The sequence below is a fragment of the Pan troglodytes genome, chromosome 10 (genome assembly GCF_028858775.2).
Source record: "Pan troglodytes isolate AG18354 chromosome 10, NHGRI_mPanTro3-v2.0_pri, whole genome shotgun sequence".
In the NCBI taxonomy this organism is placed as follows: domain Eukaryota; kingdom Metazoa; phylum Chordata; class Mammalia; order Primates; family Hominidae; genus Pan; species Pan troglodytes.
In genome coordinates this window covers 44542060-44555707 of record NC_072408.2, presented here as the reverse complement: position 1 = coordinate 44555707, position 13648 = coordinate 44542060, and the positions used below count along the sequence as shown (strand labels likewise).

At 43.7% G+C, this 13648-nt stretch overlaps 1 protein-coding gene across 3 annotated transcripts in view; it reads right to left on the bottom strand.

Moving 5' to 3' along the window:
- Window positions 1-13648, bottom strand: part of BIN2 (bridging integrator 2) — a 43196-nt gene that overhangs the window by 28345 nt on the left and 1203 nt on the right. For all 3 annotated transcript variants that reach the window (XM_009425372.3, XM_001148380.5, XM_009425373.4), the window contains exon 2: window positions 4361-4441. In XM_009425372.3, coding sequence (XP_009423647.3) covers window positions 4361-4441 — 81 coding nt within the window. The remainder of the gene's footprint in view (window positions 1-4360; window positions 4442-13648) is intronic.

Below are 13648 nucleotides of genomic sequence, written 5' to 3'. Positions count from 1 at the left end.
CAGGTGCTCATAAAATGTTTGTTAAATGAATTTACCAAAAAGAGAATTTCAAAAGCATGTTCAATCAGCACTTATTATAGGTGTATCATTCTCTCAGTCAAGAAGTTTTTCCTTATTTTTTTTTTTTAATAGAGACAAGGTCTCACTATGTTGCCCAGGCTGGTCTTGAACCCCTGGCCCTTCCGCTTCAGCCTCCCAAAGCGTTGGGATGACAGGCATGAGCCGCTGCACCCAGCTAGAAGCTTTTCCTTATTCCCAACCTAACTCCATTTCATTTCTCAAACGCATTTTCCCCGCTTAAGTGATGTTTAAATGGTGGGCTTCCACAGGGAATTCTGAGGGGATTGTCCCATCAGATCTTGTTCTTCCTGATGGCGCTTCTTCTTCTCTTACCTTTTCTACCTACACATCTACTCTTAGAGAGAGGACAAAGGGACAGAATGGGCCAAGAATCAGGAACCTTCCACAGTGGGTGTTAACTTACTGATTTTTCTTCTTTTCATCCTGGAGTTGGAAATAGAACAGTAAGAAGAGTTGAGAAGAGGCCCAGAGAGGCCTCCTAGTGAGGCACAGTGAAAAAAGCTGAGTTTAAGTCTAAATCCTGGCCCTGCAACTTATATGCTGTTACTTTACTATTAACATCACACAAAAAAGGAGACAACCAGATTTTATGTGTCTCCTGATAGAAGAATACAATAACACCTACTAAGTATTCTTGCCATCAAAACAAAAACCTGAATCTCATCAAGCCTCTAAGTCTATCCATTTATAGAAAATATGGAAGACATAGGAACATATTAGACAATATCATGGGAATTCAATCAGCAAAATATACACTGTAGGAAACTGCAGGACAAACAACCTAGTATCATTAACAAATAAGCTACAAGAAGGGAGGGATTAGAATATAGATTAAGAGATATGACCTTAAATCTAATAAACTTAAAACATGTCAGTGAGTTGCTGATTTAAACAAACCATAAAAAGCATGAAGACACAATCAGGGGAATTTGGACACTGACAGGATATTTTGTGATATTAAGAAATGATTCTAGTTTTTTTAAAAGATAGCACTAAAACTTACATTTTAGTGAAATATTTAATCTGAAATATCTGAAAAGATTTGTATGACACTGGTAAGTGAAAAAGGCAAGTTGCAAAATCATATGCATGGAAGAATCTCACTTTAGTAAATCTCACATTTATTTATTGTGGATATACTTAGATATCATACACATACATAGCAAAGTAATTGTAAAGATATAAAATAACATTGTTGTAGTTTAGGAAGATGTAAAATCATAATCGTTTTGTTTATATTGTTTTCTTTTCCTTTTTTTTGAGATAGGGTCTCACTTTGTCACCCAGACTGGAGTGCAGTGGCACAAACAAAGCTCACTGTAGCCTCGACCTCTGAGACTCAGGCAGTCCTCTTGCCTCAGCCTCTCAAGTAGCTGAGAATACAGGAGCACACCACCATGACCAGCTAATTTTTGTATTTTTTGTAGAGATGGGGTTTTGCCATGTTGCCCAGGCTGGTCGCAAACTTCTGAGCTCAGCACTTTGGCCTCCCAAAGTGCTGGGATTATAGGTGTGAGCCACCATGTTGGGCCTATTATTAATTTTTAAATTCATTTCTTTCTTTTTTCTTTATGTAGGGGCTTTTTTTTTTTTTTTCTTTTGAGACAGGGTATTGCTCTGTTGCTTAGGCTGGAGTGCAGTGGCACAATCACAGCTCACTGCTCAGTAGCTGGGACCACAGACGTGCACCACCATGCCCAGCTAATTTTTCTTATTTTTTGTAGATTTAAGGTCTCCTGTGTTGCCGGGTTTGTCTCAAACTCCTAGTCTTAGCAACCCTCCCACCTCGGCCTCCCACTGGGAGGTGTGAGCCACTGCACCCAACCATGTACTTTCTGATTTGTTGTAATGAGTACATATTTTATTTATACTTATTTATTTATTCATTTTTGAGACCAGGTCTTGCTCTGCTGCCTAGGCTGGCATGCACTGGTATGATCATAGCTCACTGCAGCCTGGAATTCCTGGGGTCAAGCAATCCTCCTACCTCAGCCTCCCAGGTAGCTGGGACTACAAGCATGTGCTACCACACCTGGCTAATTTTTGTATTTTTTTGTAGAGACAGGATCTTGCTGTGTTGCCCAGGCTGGTCTTGAAGTCCTAGGCTCAATTGATCCTCCTGCTTTGGCCTCTCAAAGTGCTAGTATTACAGCCATAAGCCACCATGCCTGGCCAAGTAAATGTTGTATAGAAAAATATTTTGAGGTGTGATAATGGTATTGTGGTTACATTTTAAAAGAGTTCTATTTTTAGAGATTGATAATGAATTTTTTTTTTCTTTTTGAGGCAGAGTATCACTCTGTCACCCAGGCTGGAGTGCAGTGGTGCGATCTTGGCTCACTGCAACTTCCGCCTCCCAGGTTCAAGCAATTCTCCTGCTTCAGCCTCCTGAGTAGCTGGGATTATAGGCGTGTGCTATCACGTCCAGCTAATTTTTGTATTTTTAGTAGAGATGGGGTTTTACCATGTTGGCCAGGCTGGTCTCGAACTCCTGACCTCAGGTGATCTGCCCGCCTCGGCCTCCCAAAGTGCTGGGATTACAGGCGTGAGCCACTGCACCCAGCCTGATAATGAAATTTTTATAGATGTGTAAATGTTGTTGGAATCAAAATGGAGTCACTAGTGTTAAAAAAAAAATCTCTGATAATAGAGCCAGGGAAGGCTATGAAAAGAGATCATGCTTATTTGCCTGATAAGAATTATCACAAAAGATCCTATGAAAACCACAACCTTGCACAAAGGCCATCACAACCTTATACAAAAAATATTTCTGCAAGGACTTCTGCCCAGCAACTGCCTGTTCAACCTTGGACTGGTGTCACCCTTATTATTGATCTTTGTAGCCAATGATAATGATTTTCAAAGAATCATGTAATCCTTCTCATTTTTCCTTTGAAAACATGTGTCTTCCTTTACCTCCCTGAATACCTCATAGTTTACTATGGTACACATATTCCCATTGCAATGCTCTACTCCCGCATAAATATCTTTTTCTCTTAGACAGCCTCCCTCTGTTCGTTACTTAGGTTGCCGAATGAAATGATATATCTAGAATTTGTTTCATAATAATCAAGGATAGGAGAAAGTGAGTGGGGACACAGTGAAACATGATTGCCCATGAGTGGATAAATTATGGAAGCTGAGTGATGAGTACATGTGAATTCATTTTACAAGTTTATCTGCCTTTGTACATATTTGAAATATTCCATTAAAAAAAGTTCATCAGATCTAAGATGGTAAACCAATAACAACAACAAAAAGTTCAAAAGTAAGATTCCCAGGCCCTACTCCCAGAGAACTTGCATTTAAAAATATTTCCCAAATGATTCTGATATACACTCAGCTACTGAATTAGATGATAGCTAATAACCCATTAATATAATTTTAAAAATTATTTTCTATATAATTCAACTGATATTTATATAGGAAAGAATTTGTGGGCCAGGTGCAGTGGCTCATGCCTGTAATCCCAGCACTTTGGGAGGCCAAGGTGGGTGGATCATCTGAGGTCAGGAGTTTGAGACCAGCCTGGCGAACATGGTGAAACCCTGTCTGTACTAAAAATAAAAAGAAAAAATTAGCATAGCATGGTGGCACACACCTGTAATCCCAGCTACTCGGGAGGCTGAGGCAGGAGAATTGCCTGAACCTGGAAGGTTGAGGTTGCAGTGAGAGGAAGGAAGGAAGGAAGGAAGGAAGGCAGGCAGGCAGGCAGGCAGGCAGGGAGGGAGGGAGATTTCTCTATTCCCAAAATGACAGTCAGCAGCAAGAAAAAAGGTAAATTCCTTTATTTTTATTTTTACTTTTTTTTTGAGATGGAGTTTCACTCTTGTCACCCAGGCTGGAGTACAATGGCAAGATCTCTGTTCACTACAACCTCTGCCTCCCAGGTTCAAGTGATTCTCCTGCCTCAGCCTGCCGAGTAGCTGGGATTACAGGTGCACACTACCATGCCCAGCTAATTTTTTTGTATTTTTAGTACAGACAGGGTTTCACCATGTTGGCCAGGATGGTCTCAAACTCCTGACCTCAGGTGATCCGCCCGCCTCGCCCTCCCAAAGTGTTGGGATTATAGGGGTGATCCACTGCGCCTGGCTGGTAAATTCCTTTAGTTCACCGAGGAAGGATAAGCAACAGGTCACCCTGTAGCCCTTAACCCTAGGGGGAGGGTGGCTTGGTGGAGATGTTTGCCAGTTTGCAGAACTTATTGTTCTTCTGCCACTCAGCCCTCGTGTCTCCTTTCTTCTTCCAAGCTTCCCTCCCCTACCCTCCAGATTACCTGTTGTTGGTAGAAGTTGTTAGCGCTTTGTTCAAATCGTTCATCTTTGGTTTCTACAGCTTTCCCCAATTTCTGCAGCACCTAGGGATATAAGTCAGAAAGGCCCGTAAGGTTATAGTCAAGTCTCTCTTACATGTTGGCCTCAAATGACCCTGGCTTCAGTCAAGAATCTCACTTACAACTCAAGGGCTGTACTTATTTATTTATTTATTTATTTTTGAGACGGAGTCTCACTCTGTTGCCCAGGCTGGAGTGCAGTGGCACGATCTTGGCTCACTGCAACCTCCGCCTCCCAGGTTCAAGCAATTCTCCTGCCTCAGCCTCCTGAGTAGCTGGGATTACAGGCGTGTACCACCACGCCCAGCTAATTTTTGTATTTTTAGTAGAGACGGGGTTTCACCATGTTGGCCAGGCTGATCTCGAACTCCTGACCACAAATGATCCACCCGCCTTGGCCTCGCAAAGTGCTAGGATTACAGGCGTGAGCCAACATGCCTGGCCTTGAAGGGCTGTACTCTTACTGGACCAAAAGAATTAGGAATACAACAAACTGCTGAAAAAACAATCCTGTTTTGTAGTTCTTTTCAAATTAGGGGTAGCTCTAGGGGATACGTAGTAGTGAGCTAGAGGATATATATTAATATAAAGCTCAGAAGAAATAAGGTATATCTGGCCGGGCGTGGTGGCTCACGCCTGTAATCCCAGCACTTTGGGAGGCCAAGGCAGGCGGATCACCTTAAGTCGGGAGTTCGAGGCCAGGCTGACCAGCATGGATAAACCCCATCTCTACTAAAAATACAAAATTAGCTGGGCATGGTGGTGCATGCCTGTAATCCCAGCTACTGGGGAGGCTGAGGCAGGAGAATCGCTTGAACCCAGCAGGCAGAGGTTGCAGTGAGGCAAGATCGCACCATTGTACTCCAGCCTGGACAACAAGAGCGAAACTCCGTCTCAAAAAAAAAAAAGAAAGAAATAAGGTATATCTTTCTGAATGTCATTGTTATTATTGTCATTATTTTATTTGAGACAGGGTCTTGCTCTGTTGCCCTGGCTGTAGTACAGTGGTGCAATCACAACTTACTACAGCCTCAACCTCTCTGGGCTCAAGCAATCCTCCCACCTCAGCCTCCCCAGTAGCTGGGACCACATGCTCACACCACCACACCTCACTAATTTTTAAAAATTTTCTGTAGAGACAGGGTCTCACTATGTTGCTCAGGCTGGCTGAACTCCTGGGCTCAAGTGATCCTGCTGCCTCAGCCTCCCAGAGTTCTGCAATTATAGGCATGAGCCATTAGGCTGGCTGGCATTGTTATTATTATTATTATTTTTTTTTTTGAGACGGAGTCTCGCTCTGTCGCCCAGGCTGGAGTGCAGTGGCACTATCTCGGCTCACTGCAAGCTCCGCCTCCCGGGTTCACGCCATTCTCCTGCCTCAGCCTCCCGATTAGCTTGGGACTACAGGCGCCCGCCACCATGCCTGGCTAAGTTTTTTTGTATTTTTAGTAGAAACGGGGTTTCACCTTGTTAGCCAAGATAATCTCTATCTTCTGACCTCGTGATCCGCCCGCCTCGGCCTCCCAAAGTGCTGGGATTACAGGCGTGAGCCACTGCGCCCGGCCTGTTATTAATATTTAAAGTGGGTTTTTGAGAAGGAAGGAGAAAAGCATTATATTAAAACAAGTATTGTTGAGAAAACTGTAAACTGTGCATGGCTTTTAAGTAAAATGTGAGCCTTGAAGACATTTTTTACTTGAGAGACTGTTTTCAGCTATTGCCATAGGTTCCTCTAGATAGATGAGGTTAGAGAGGTTGGGCAGGGACACTTCTCTCATGGGGGCTTTTGTGGAAAACTTTGAGAGGCCCCGATATAATGCATTTGAAACTCAGCTAGACCTGAATGCTATCCATGTCTATCACCTCTCAACTAGAAAACCTGAGAGCCAAACCGTCATACTGATGTCAGTGCTAATGCAAAAGACATGTGGATGAATAAGACCCAGTCTCTGTTCTCATAGGACACTCACTTATAAACAGGCAATTACATGTAGTAAGAAAGCCCTGAGTCTTCTGCCTATAACCCCCATCTTGGAAGGAGATACCATCATCCTGCGAAGTCCAAGTTAGAATCTCGGGAGTTGCCTTCAACTACTTCTTCATCCTCTTCATTGAATCCCTCGCCATGTCCATCTCCAGAAACCATCTTATTCCCCTGGTCTCACTGCCACAGCCTTAGTCTAGGCCCTCACTGTTTATTACCTGGCCTGCCGCAATAGGTCTACTATGCTGCTGCTCCTTAAAATCTTCTAATGGTTCCCCATTCATCTGTTCAACAAATTTTTATTAAATGCCCAATATGGGCTAGGCGCGGTGGCTCATGCGCCCGGCCTTGGGAGGCCGAGGCAGGCGGATCACTTGAGGTCAGGAGTTCGAGACCAACCTGGCTAACAGGGTAAAACCCCGTCTCTACTAAAAATACAAAAAAAAAAAAAAAATTAGCCGGGAGTGGTGGCAGACGCATGTAATCCCAGCTACTTGGGAGGCTGAGGCATGAGAATCACTTGAGCCTGGGAGGCAGAGGTTGCAGTGAGCCAAGATTGTGTCACTGCACTCCAACCTGGGTGACAGAGGGAAATTGTCTCAAAAAAAAAAGAAAAAAAAAAGTCCAATATGTATCTTTAAGTAATAGTTCAAATTCGAGCATGCATGCAGGTCCCAAGGCTACATTAAGCTTCACTTCTCATACTCCTCCTCTCTGCAGGTCTCCTTTCCTAACACTTTTTTAGTTTCCCAAATAACCCACACTGTTGCTTGTCATAGATGCTGGTCCCTCTTTCTAGAATGCCTTTCCTCACCTTGTCTGCCAGGCAAGTATCTTACAAAACCCAGTTCAACTCCGTATCTTTTGTGATACTTAACCACATCCACTTCATCCCATTGATCGATTATTCACTCCCTCCCAAGTGCTTGCAACTTCTGTATCTTGTATACAGTCCAATTGTTGTTTTATTACTACTACTACTACTATTATTATTATTATTATTATCATTATTTTGAGACAGAGTTTTGCTCTTGTTGCCCAGGCTGGAGTACAATGGCGTGATCTCAGCTCACCACAACTTCCGCCTCCTAGGTTCAAGCAATTCTTCTGCCCCAGCCTCCTGAGTAGCTGGGATTACAGGCATGTGCCACCACGCCTGGCTAATTTTGTATTTTTAGTAGAGATAGGGTTTCTCCATGTTGGTCAGGCTGGTCTCGAATTCCCGACCTCAGGTGATCCGCCCGCCTCAGCCTCCCAAAGTGCTGGGATTACAGGTGTGAGCCACTGTGCCCGGCCTGTTTTATTATTTCTATTTGTTTATTCTCCTAAACTATAGGCTCCTTAAGGTTTAGGTACTTGCTTTGTTCATTTGGATTTCTCAGTATCCAGGAACTAGATATTTAATAATTGTAACAGGAAGGAGAGTAAGACTGATCTAGGAGAGGATATAGGACTGAATGAGTGGAGCCTTGGAGTAGGATTTTCTAGACTGAAATAGAGTATAGGGGCTAGGCGCAGTGGCTCACGCCTATAATCCCAACACTTTTGGAGGCCAAGGCGGGTGGATCATCTGAGGTCAGGAGTTTGAGACCAGCCTGACCAACATGGTGAAACCCCATCTCTACTAAATACAAAAAAAATTAGCTGGGTGTGGTGGTGCACGCCTGCAATCCCAGCTACTTGGGAGGCTGATGCAGGAGAATCGGTTAAAGGGTTGCAGTGAGCCAAGATTGCGCCATTGCACTCCAGCCTGGGCAACAGAGCGAAACTCTGTCTCAAAAAACAAAACAAAAAATTAAATTAAATTAAATTAAAAAAGAAAAAAAAGGCCGGGAGCGGTGGCTCACGCCTGTAATCCCAGCACTTTGGGAGGCAGAGGCGGGTGGATCACGAGGTCAGGAGATCGTGACCATCTTGGCTAACACGATGAAACCCCGTCTCTACTAAAAACACAAAAAATTAGCCAGGCATGGTGGTGGGTGCCTGTAATCCCAGCTACTCAGGAGGCTGAGGCAGGAGAATGGCATGAACCTGGGAGGCGGAGCTTGCAGTGACCCGAGATAGCGCCACTGCAGTCCGGCCTAGGCAAAAGAGCGAGACTCCGTCTCAAGAAAAAAAAAAAAAGAAAAAGAAAAAAGAAATAGAGTATAAAGGGTGACAGCAGAAAGAGGATTCCAGTTAGAGACAACAGCATCAGGAAAATCATAGGAGTACACAGCTTCACTGGCTGGTTCAGCATGGCTGTTATGGGGAGTGGTGGGGAATGAAGCTAGAAAGGGAGACTGGAGTTTCATTATGAAGGGCTTTGAATGCCATGCAAGAGTGCCCAGATCTGGGGAGTGTGGCAGGTTCTGTGGAGAGACTCTGATTCATATCTCCATTCTTTTTTTTTTTTTTTTTTTTGAGACAAGTCTTGCTCTGTCGCCCAGGCTGGAGTGCAGTGATGCCATCTCAGCTCACTGCAAACTCTGCCTCACCGGCTCAAGAGATTCTTCTGCCTCAGCCTCCCAAGTAGCTGGGATTACAGGTGCCCACCACCACGCCTGGCGAATTTTTGTATTTTTAGTAGAGACAGGGTTTCGCCATGTTGGCCAGGCTGGTCTTGAATTCCTGACCTCAGGTGATCTGCCCACCTCAGCCTCCCAGTGTTGGAATTACAGGCGTGAGCCACTGGGCCACCAGTATCTCCATTCTTAATCCAGGGGGTGTGTCTCATTCCTGGAGCTCTTGCTGTAGTGGATAAGATCAAGCATTCTGGAGTTAGACAGATATGGGCTCCTATCTTGGCCTTTCTACTTACTGACTGTAAGTCTTCAGGCAAGTCATTAAAACTTTTGAGCCTCGGTTTACAGAACTCCCTTTCCCCCATTAGATAATATTTATCTCCTTGAGTTGTCAGGAGGATTAAATGATATTTTGCATGTAAATTGCTTTCTCAGAGCTGCCCTACAAAGAGCACTCAATAGGTACTCACTGTCATTATGTTTAGTTTTGCTCCCTTGCCTGTAAATGCTTATATTTTTGGTTTGGCCACATCTGTTTGGTTTGGCCATATCTGTTTTTGTCCGTCTCTAACTGCACCTCACTTGCCACCCAGCCCTGGATGTGCAGTCTGCCATCCTCCCTGGCTCCACCCTTCTCAGCTAACAAAACACTGTTCTCTACCAGAAAGTTGCAAAACCACCTTGTTAGTGGTAAGTGCAGCTCTTAACTTCCTTTCTGCTACCCCTCCCTTCCTTTGTCCCTAATTTGGTTCTTCTTAGGTGGAGAGGACAGAAAAAACAGAAAAGAGAAAACTCAGTCTAGAGTCAGTGTAAGGGATGACTGGGGCAGACCAATCTCCCCAATCCCCAAAAGGCTCAAGGCCAAAAGGCTTGGAGAGTGTGGGGTCGGGGGTTGAGGGGTACTGAGAGAAACTTCCTCACCCTCCAACTCTGAAAGTGAAAAGGTGTTACCACCCTGAAACATACCCCAGTACTCTGGAGCCAAAGTAATTTGTTGCCATAAGCAACAGGTACATGTTAGGGCACTTATACTGTGTCATGGGTGTTCTTCCCAATAAAAGACCCTTGAGGGAACAGGGTGTACAGATGCTAAACAGATGTTTGTTGAAACAATGAATAAATTCTACTTTTGGATCACTTCCTAATGAAAACCCATATAATGCTAATCCCTAAAATCCTGCTTTGAGAATTCTGTCCCAATTTATCTGGCCTGGCAGCTAAATTAGAATATAGATATTTAAGGAGAAAGAGCAAGAGCAAGGCAAGAAAGTAAATGTGGCAAAACGTTAACACTTGGTGAATCTGCATGAAAAATATTCCAGTGTTCATTGATTATTTATAACTTTTCTGTAGATCAGGGTTGGGGTGGAAATAGAGCTTTAAAAAAAATTACTACATATATCTTTGGTGGCTATAGTTCCTTACCATTGCCTCTCCCATAATCATTTATTATATTTTAGTTAATTCCCTCAATTGGGGTAATTTGCATAGGGCCTGGATATTTGATATTATAAAATTTTGCTAAAATTTTTTCTTAGGTGCAGTAAATTTTTGTGGTTATGTAGGAAATCTTTCTCTCTCCTTCCTTCCTTCTTTCCTTCCTTCCTTCCTTTTCTCTCTCTCTTTCTTTCTTACTTTCGAGACAGAGTCTAGCTCTATTGCCCAGGCTGGAGTGCAGTGGCACAATCTCAGCTCACTTCAACCTCCACCTCCCAGATTCAAGCGATTCTCCTGCCTCTGCCTCCAAGCAGCCAGGACTACAGGTGTGCACCACTAGGCTAATTTTTGTATTTTTTGGTAGAGATGGGATTTCGCCACATTGGCCAGCCTGGTCTCCAACTCCTGACCTCAGGTGATCTACCCACCTCGCCCTCCCAAAGTGTTGGGATTACAGGCATGAGCCATGGCGCTTGGCCGGAAATCTTTATTTTTAGGATATATGATAAAGTAAGCTTTCCTTAAAAGGTCCTAATATACTTTTTCCAGCCTTTGCTCTGACCACTCCCTGTGCTCCAGCTGAGCTGTAGTTCTCACTCCAGTCTCCATGCCTTGCTTATGCTGGCACTTCTCAGCTAGAATGCTCTGATCACGTGTCTGAAAAACTACTAATCTCCCATAATTCCTATTTCAAATTCAGCCTCCACTATAAAACCTCTCGATTCTCCCCAGTCCTTTTGTCCTCTGAATAGACCTGCATCTCTCAGGTCAGTTATTTTATTATCATTATTCTTTTTTTTTTTTTTTTTTTTTTAACTAGATCTTAAGCTTTTGGCAAAGCAAGAATGTCTCTTACCCCTAAATTCCCTGCTGGGTCCAGCCCAGTACCCTGAACAAAGGAGTTTTTCTGTAAATATTTGTGGAATTTAACCCTCTGGGATTTAAGCTGAGTAGATGTCAACAGAGGAGAAGACCAACAAAGGAGTGGTAAACAACGCCCCTTCTCAGGGGGATCTGAGAGGTTTGCCACAGAGAAATCACAGATGGTGAAAGCAGTACTATAGTTGGAAATGAGAAGATGTATCATACTAAAAACACACACACACACACACACACACACACACACACACACACACACAAAATAAAGCCAGCTTAAATTCAGTCCCATGTTGAGTTTGGGCGGGAAATGGAAAACAGACCAAGAATGTTTCATCCCTATTGTGTTTAATGGTCACCAGACCTCCACTCCCAGCTTTTCAGAGGATGCCTGAACAAAAAGTGTTTCTACTTCTGAGCTCTGTTCCTGAGAGAGGATCAGCAGGAAGTGGGGGAGACACAGATGTGAGAGTGGCTTATCAGGAACGTTGTAAAGCAGCAGCCTGAGTGAGGTTAGGATTCAGAGGCAGGACACCTGGGTTTCAGTAATATTTCTGCTACCTACCAATCTCTTTTGAGCCTTGTTTCCTTATTTCTAAAACAGAGATGCTAATAACCTGCTTAAAGTGTTGAATAGATGAAGGGAGATGACATCGGTAGAATGTTGGCTCCATAAAGGGAGAGAGAATCACTTTGTCTTTTTTTTTTTTTTGAGACAGAGTTTTGCTCTTGTTGCCCAAGTTGGAGTGCAATGGCGCGATCTCGGCTCACGGCAACCTCCGCCTCCCAGATTCAAGCGATTCTCCTGCCTCAGCCTCCTGAGTAGCTGGGATTACAGGCATGCGCCACCACACCCGGCTAATTTTGTATTTTTAGTAGAGACGGGGTTTCTCCATGTTGGTCAGGCTGGTCTCGAACTCCCAACCTCAGGAGATCCACCTACCTGGGCCTCCCAAAGTGCTGGGATTACAGGCGTGAGCCACTGCACCCCGCTGATAATCACTTTCTTATATCCCTGGTCCATAATTATATCTGGTCCATAATAGGTGCTTGATATTTGACACATTTCACTATTTGACACATTAGCTATTACTTATTACTCAGAAGATTACATCCAACTGCTTGCAGAAAAAGCAAAAAGTGTTGCAAGGAATTCTTTCATTTTAGTGCAAATTTCTCCCTCTTTATCTTGGTCTCAATAACTTCCCAAGACTCAAGGACTGGCTTCAGGCTGACTGAGCTGAGCTCCCTTCCGGCATCCCAGGCCATTCCCACCTTATCGAAGTTCAACCTTTGCCTACCCTTTTGTCTAGTCTAGGTTCAGAATATCTTGTTTTCTTCATCAGCTGGGAATTCCTCATGGCAGATTTGAGTTTGCTCCTCTTTCTCTACTTCCTCAGGGTTCAGGCCAGAAGAACCTGAGAGACTGGTTCTGTCTTTGGGAAGTATTTGACTCTGAGTCTAATGTGACAGCTTTTCAATTTAGTGTTCTTACCATATTGAGTTTCATCAAGAACATCAACCCTCTCATTTTACAGGTGCAAGATCTGAAGCCCAGAGCAGGACATTATTTAAATAGCCAAGGTTTGGAGTCTATGCTTACAAAGGAGTGAAAGCCCAAAGCAAGGTTTTAGTGTTGACGAGAGGCTAGATGAAGACAGAAGATGCAAGAGTGAAATACAATCAATTGTATGTCTTTTATTTTTATTTATTTATTTTTATTTTTTGAGACAGAGTCTCCCTCTGCTTGAGTGTGGTGTGGTGTGATCACTGCTCACTGCAGTCTTGATCTCCTGGGCTCAAGCAGTCCTCCCACCTTGGCCTCCCAAAGTGCTGGGATTACAGGAGTGAGCCACTGTGCCTGGCTGGTATGTCTTTTTAAAATTACTATCATTCATGAGTGTTTTGTCTTTTAGGGTTTTTTTTTTCAACCACAGTGTGGCCTTCTCTCCAGTACCTCCTGCTCGCCCACACTGTTTCGATCTAGACCTTCCCATAGGCCCTGCTCTCAGGTCTACCAGATTTGTAAGTCTTCAGAGAGGCTGAAACTAGGATCAAGGTGAAGTTAGGGTAAGTGAAGTAACGAAGTCTGGCTACACGAACTCTTTCCCTTTTCCTCCTCTCTTTCACATGACCTCAAATGATAGAAAATAACCTCCCTTCCATTGTGGTCTCTTAAAGTCAGGAGCTACATCTACATTCCATCAGTTTTCTGCTGATAAATCAACTCGGGAGAGCTGGTTGCCTTTAAGCCTTCCCAGGGCTCAAACCAGTGCTCCACCTTTAGAAGATAATAGGGATATTTCAGTTGGTAAGCAGAGCTGTTCATCCAAATGCTTCTAAGTCCATCAGCTCTTAGAAAACCAAAACTTCTCCGTTGTAGAAGGCAGGTTGGGCTTAATAAAGAGAGAGAGAAAAAAAGGAAAACCG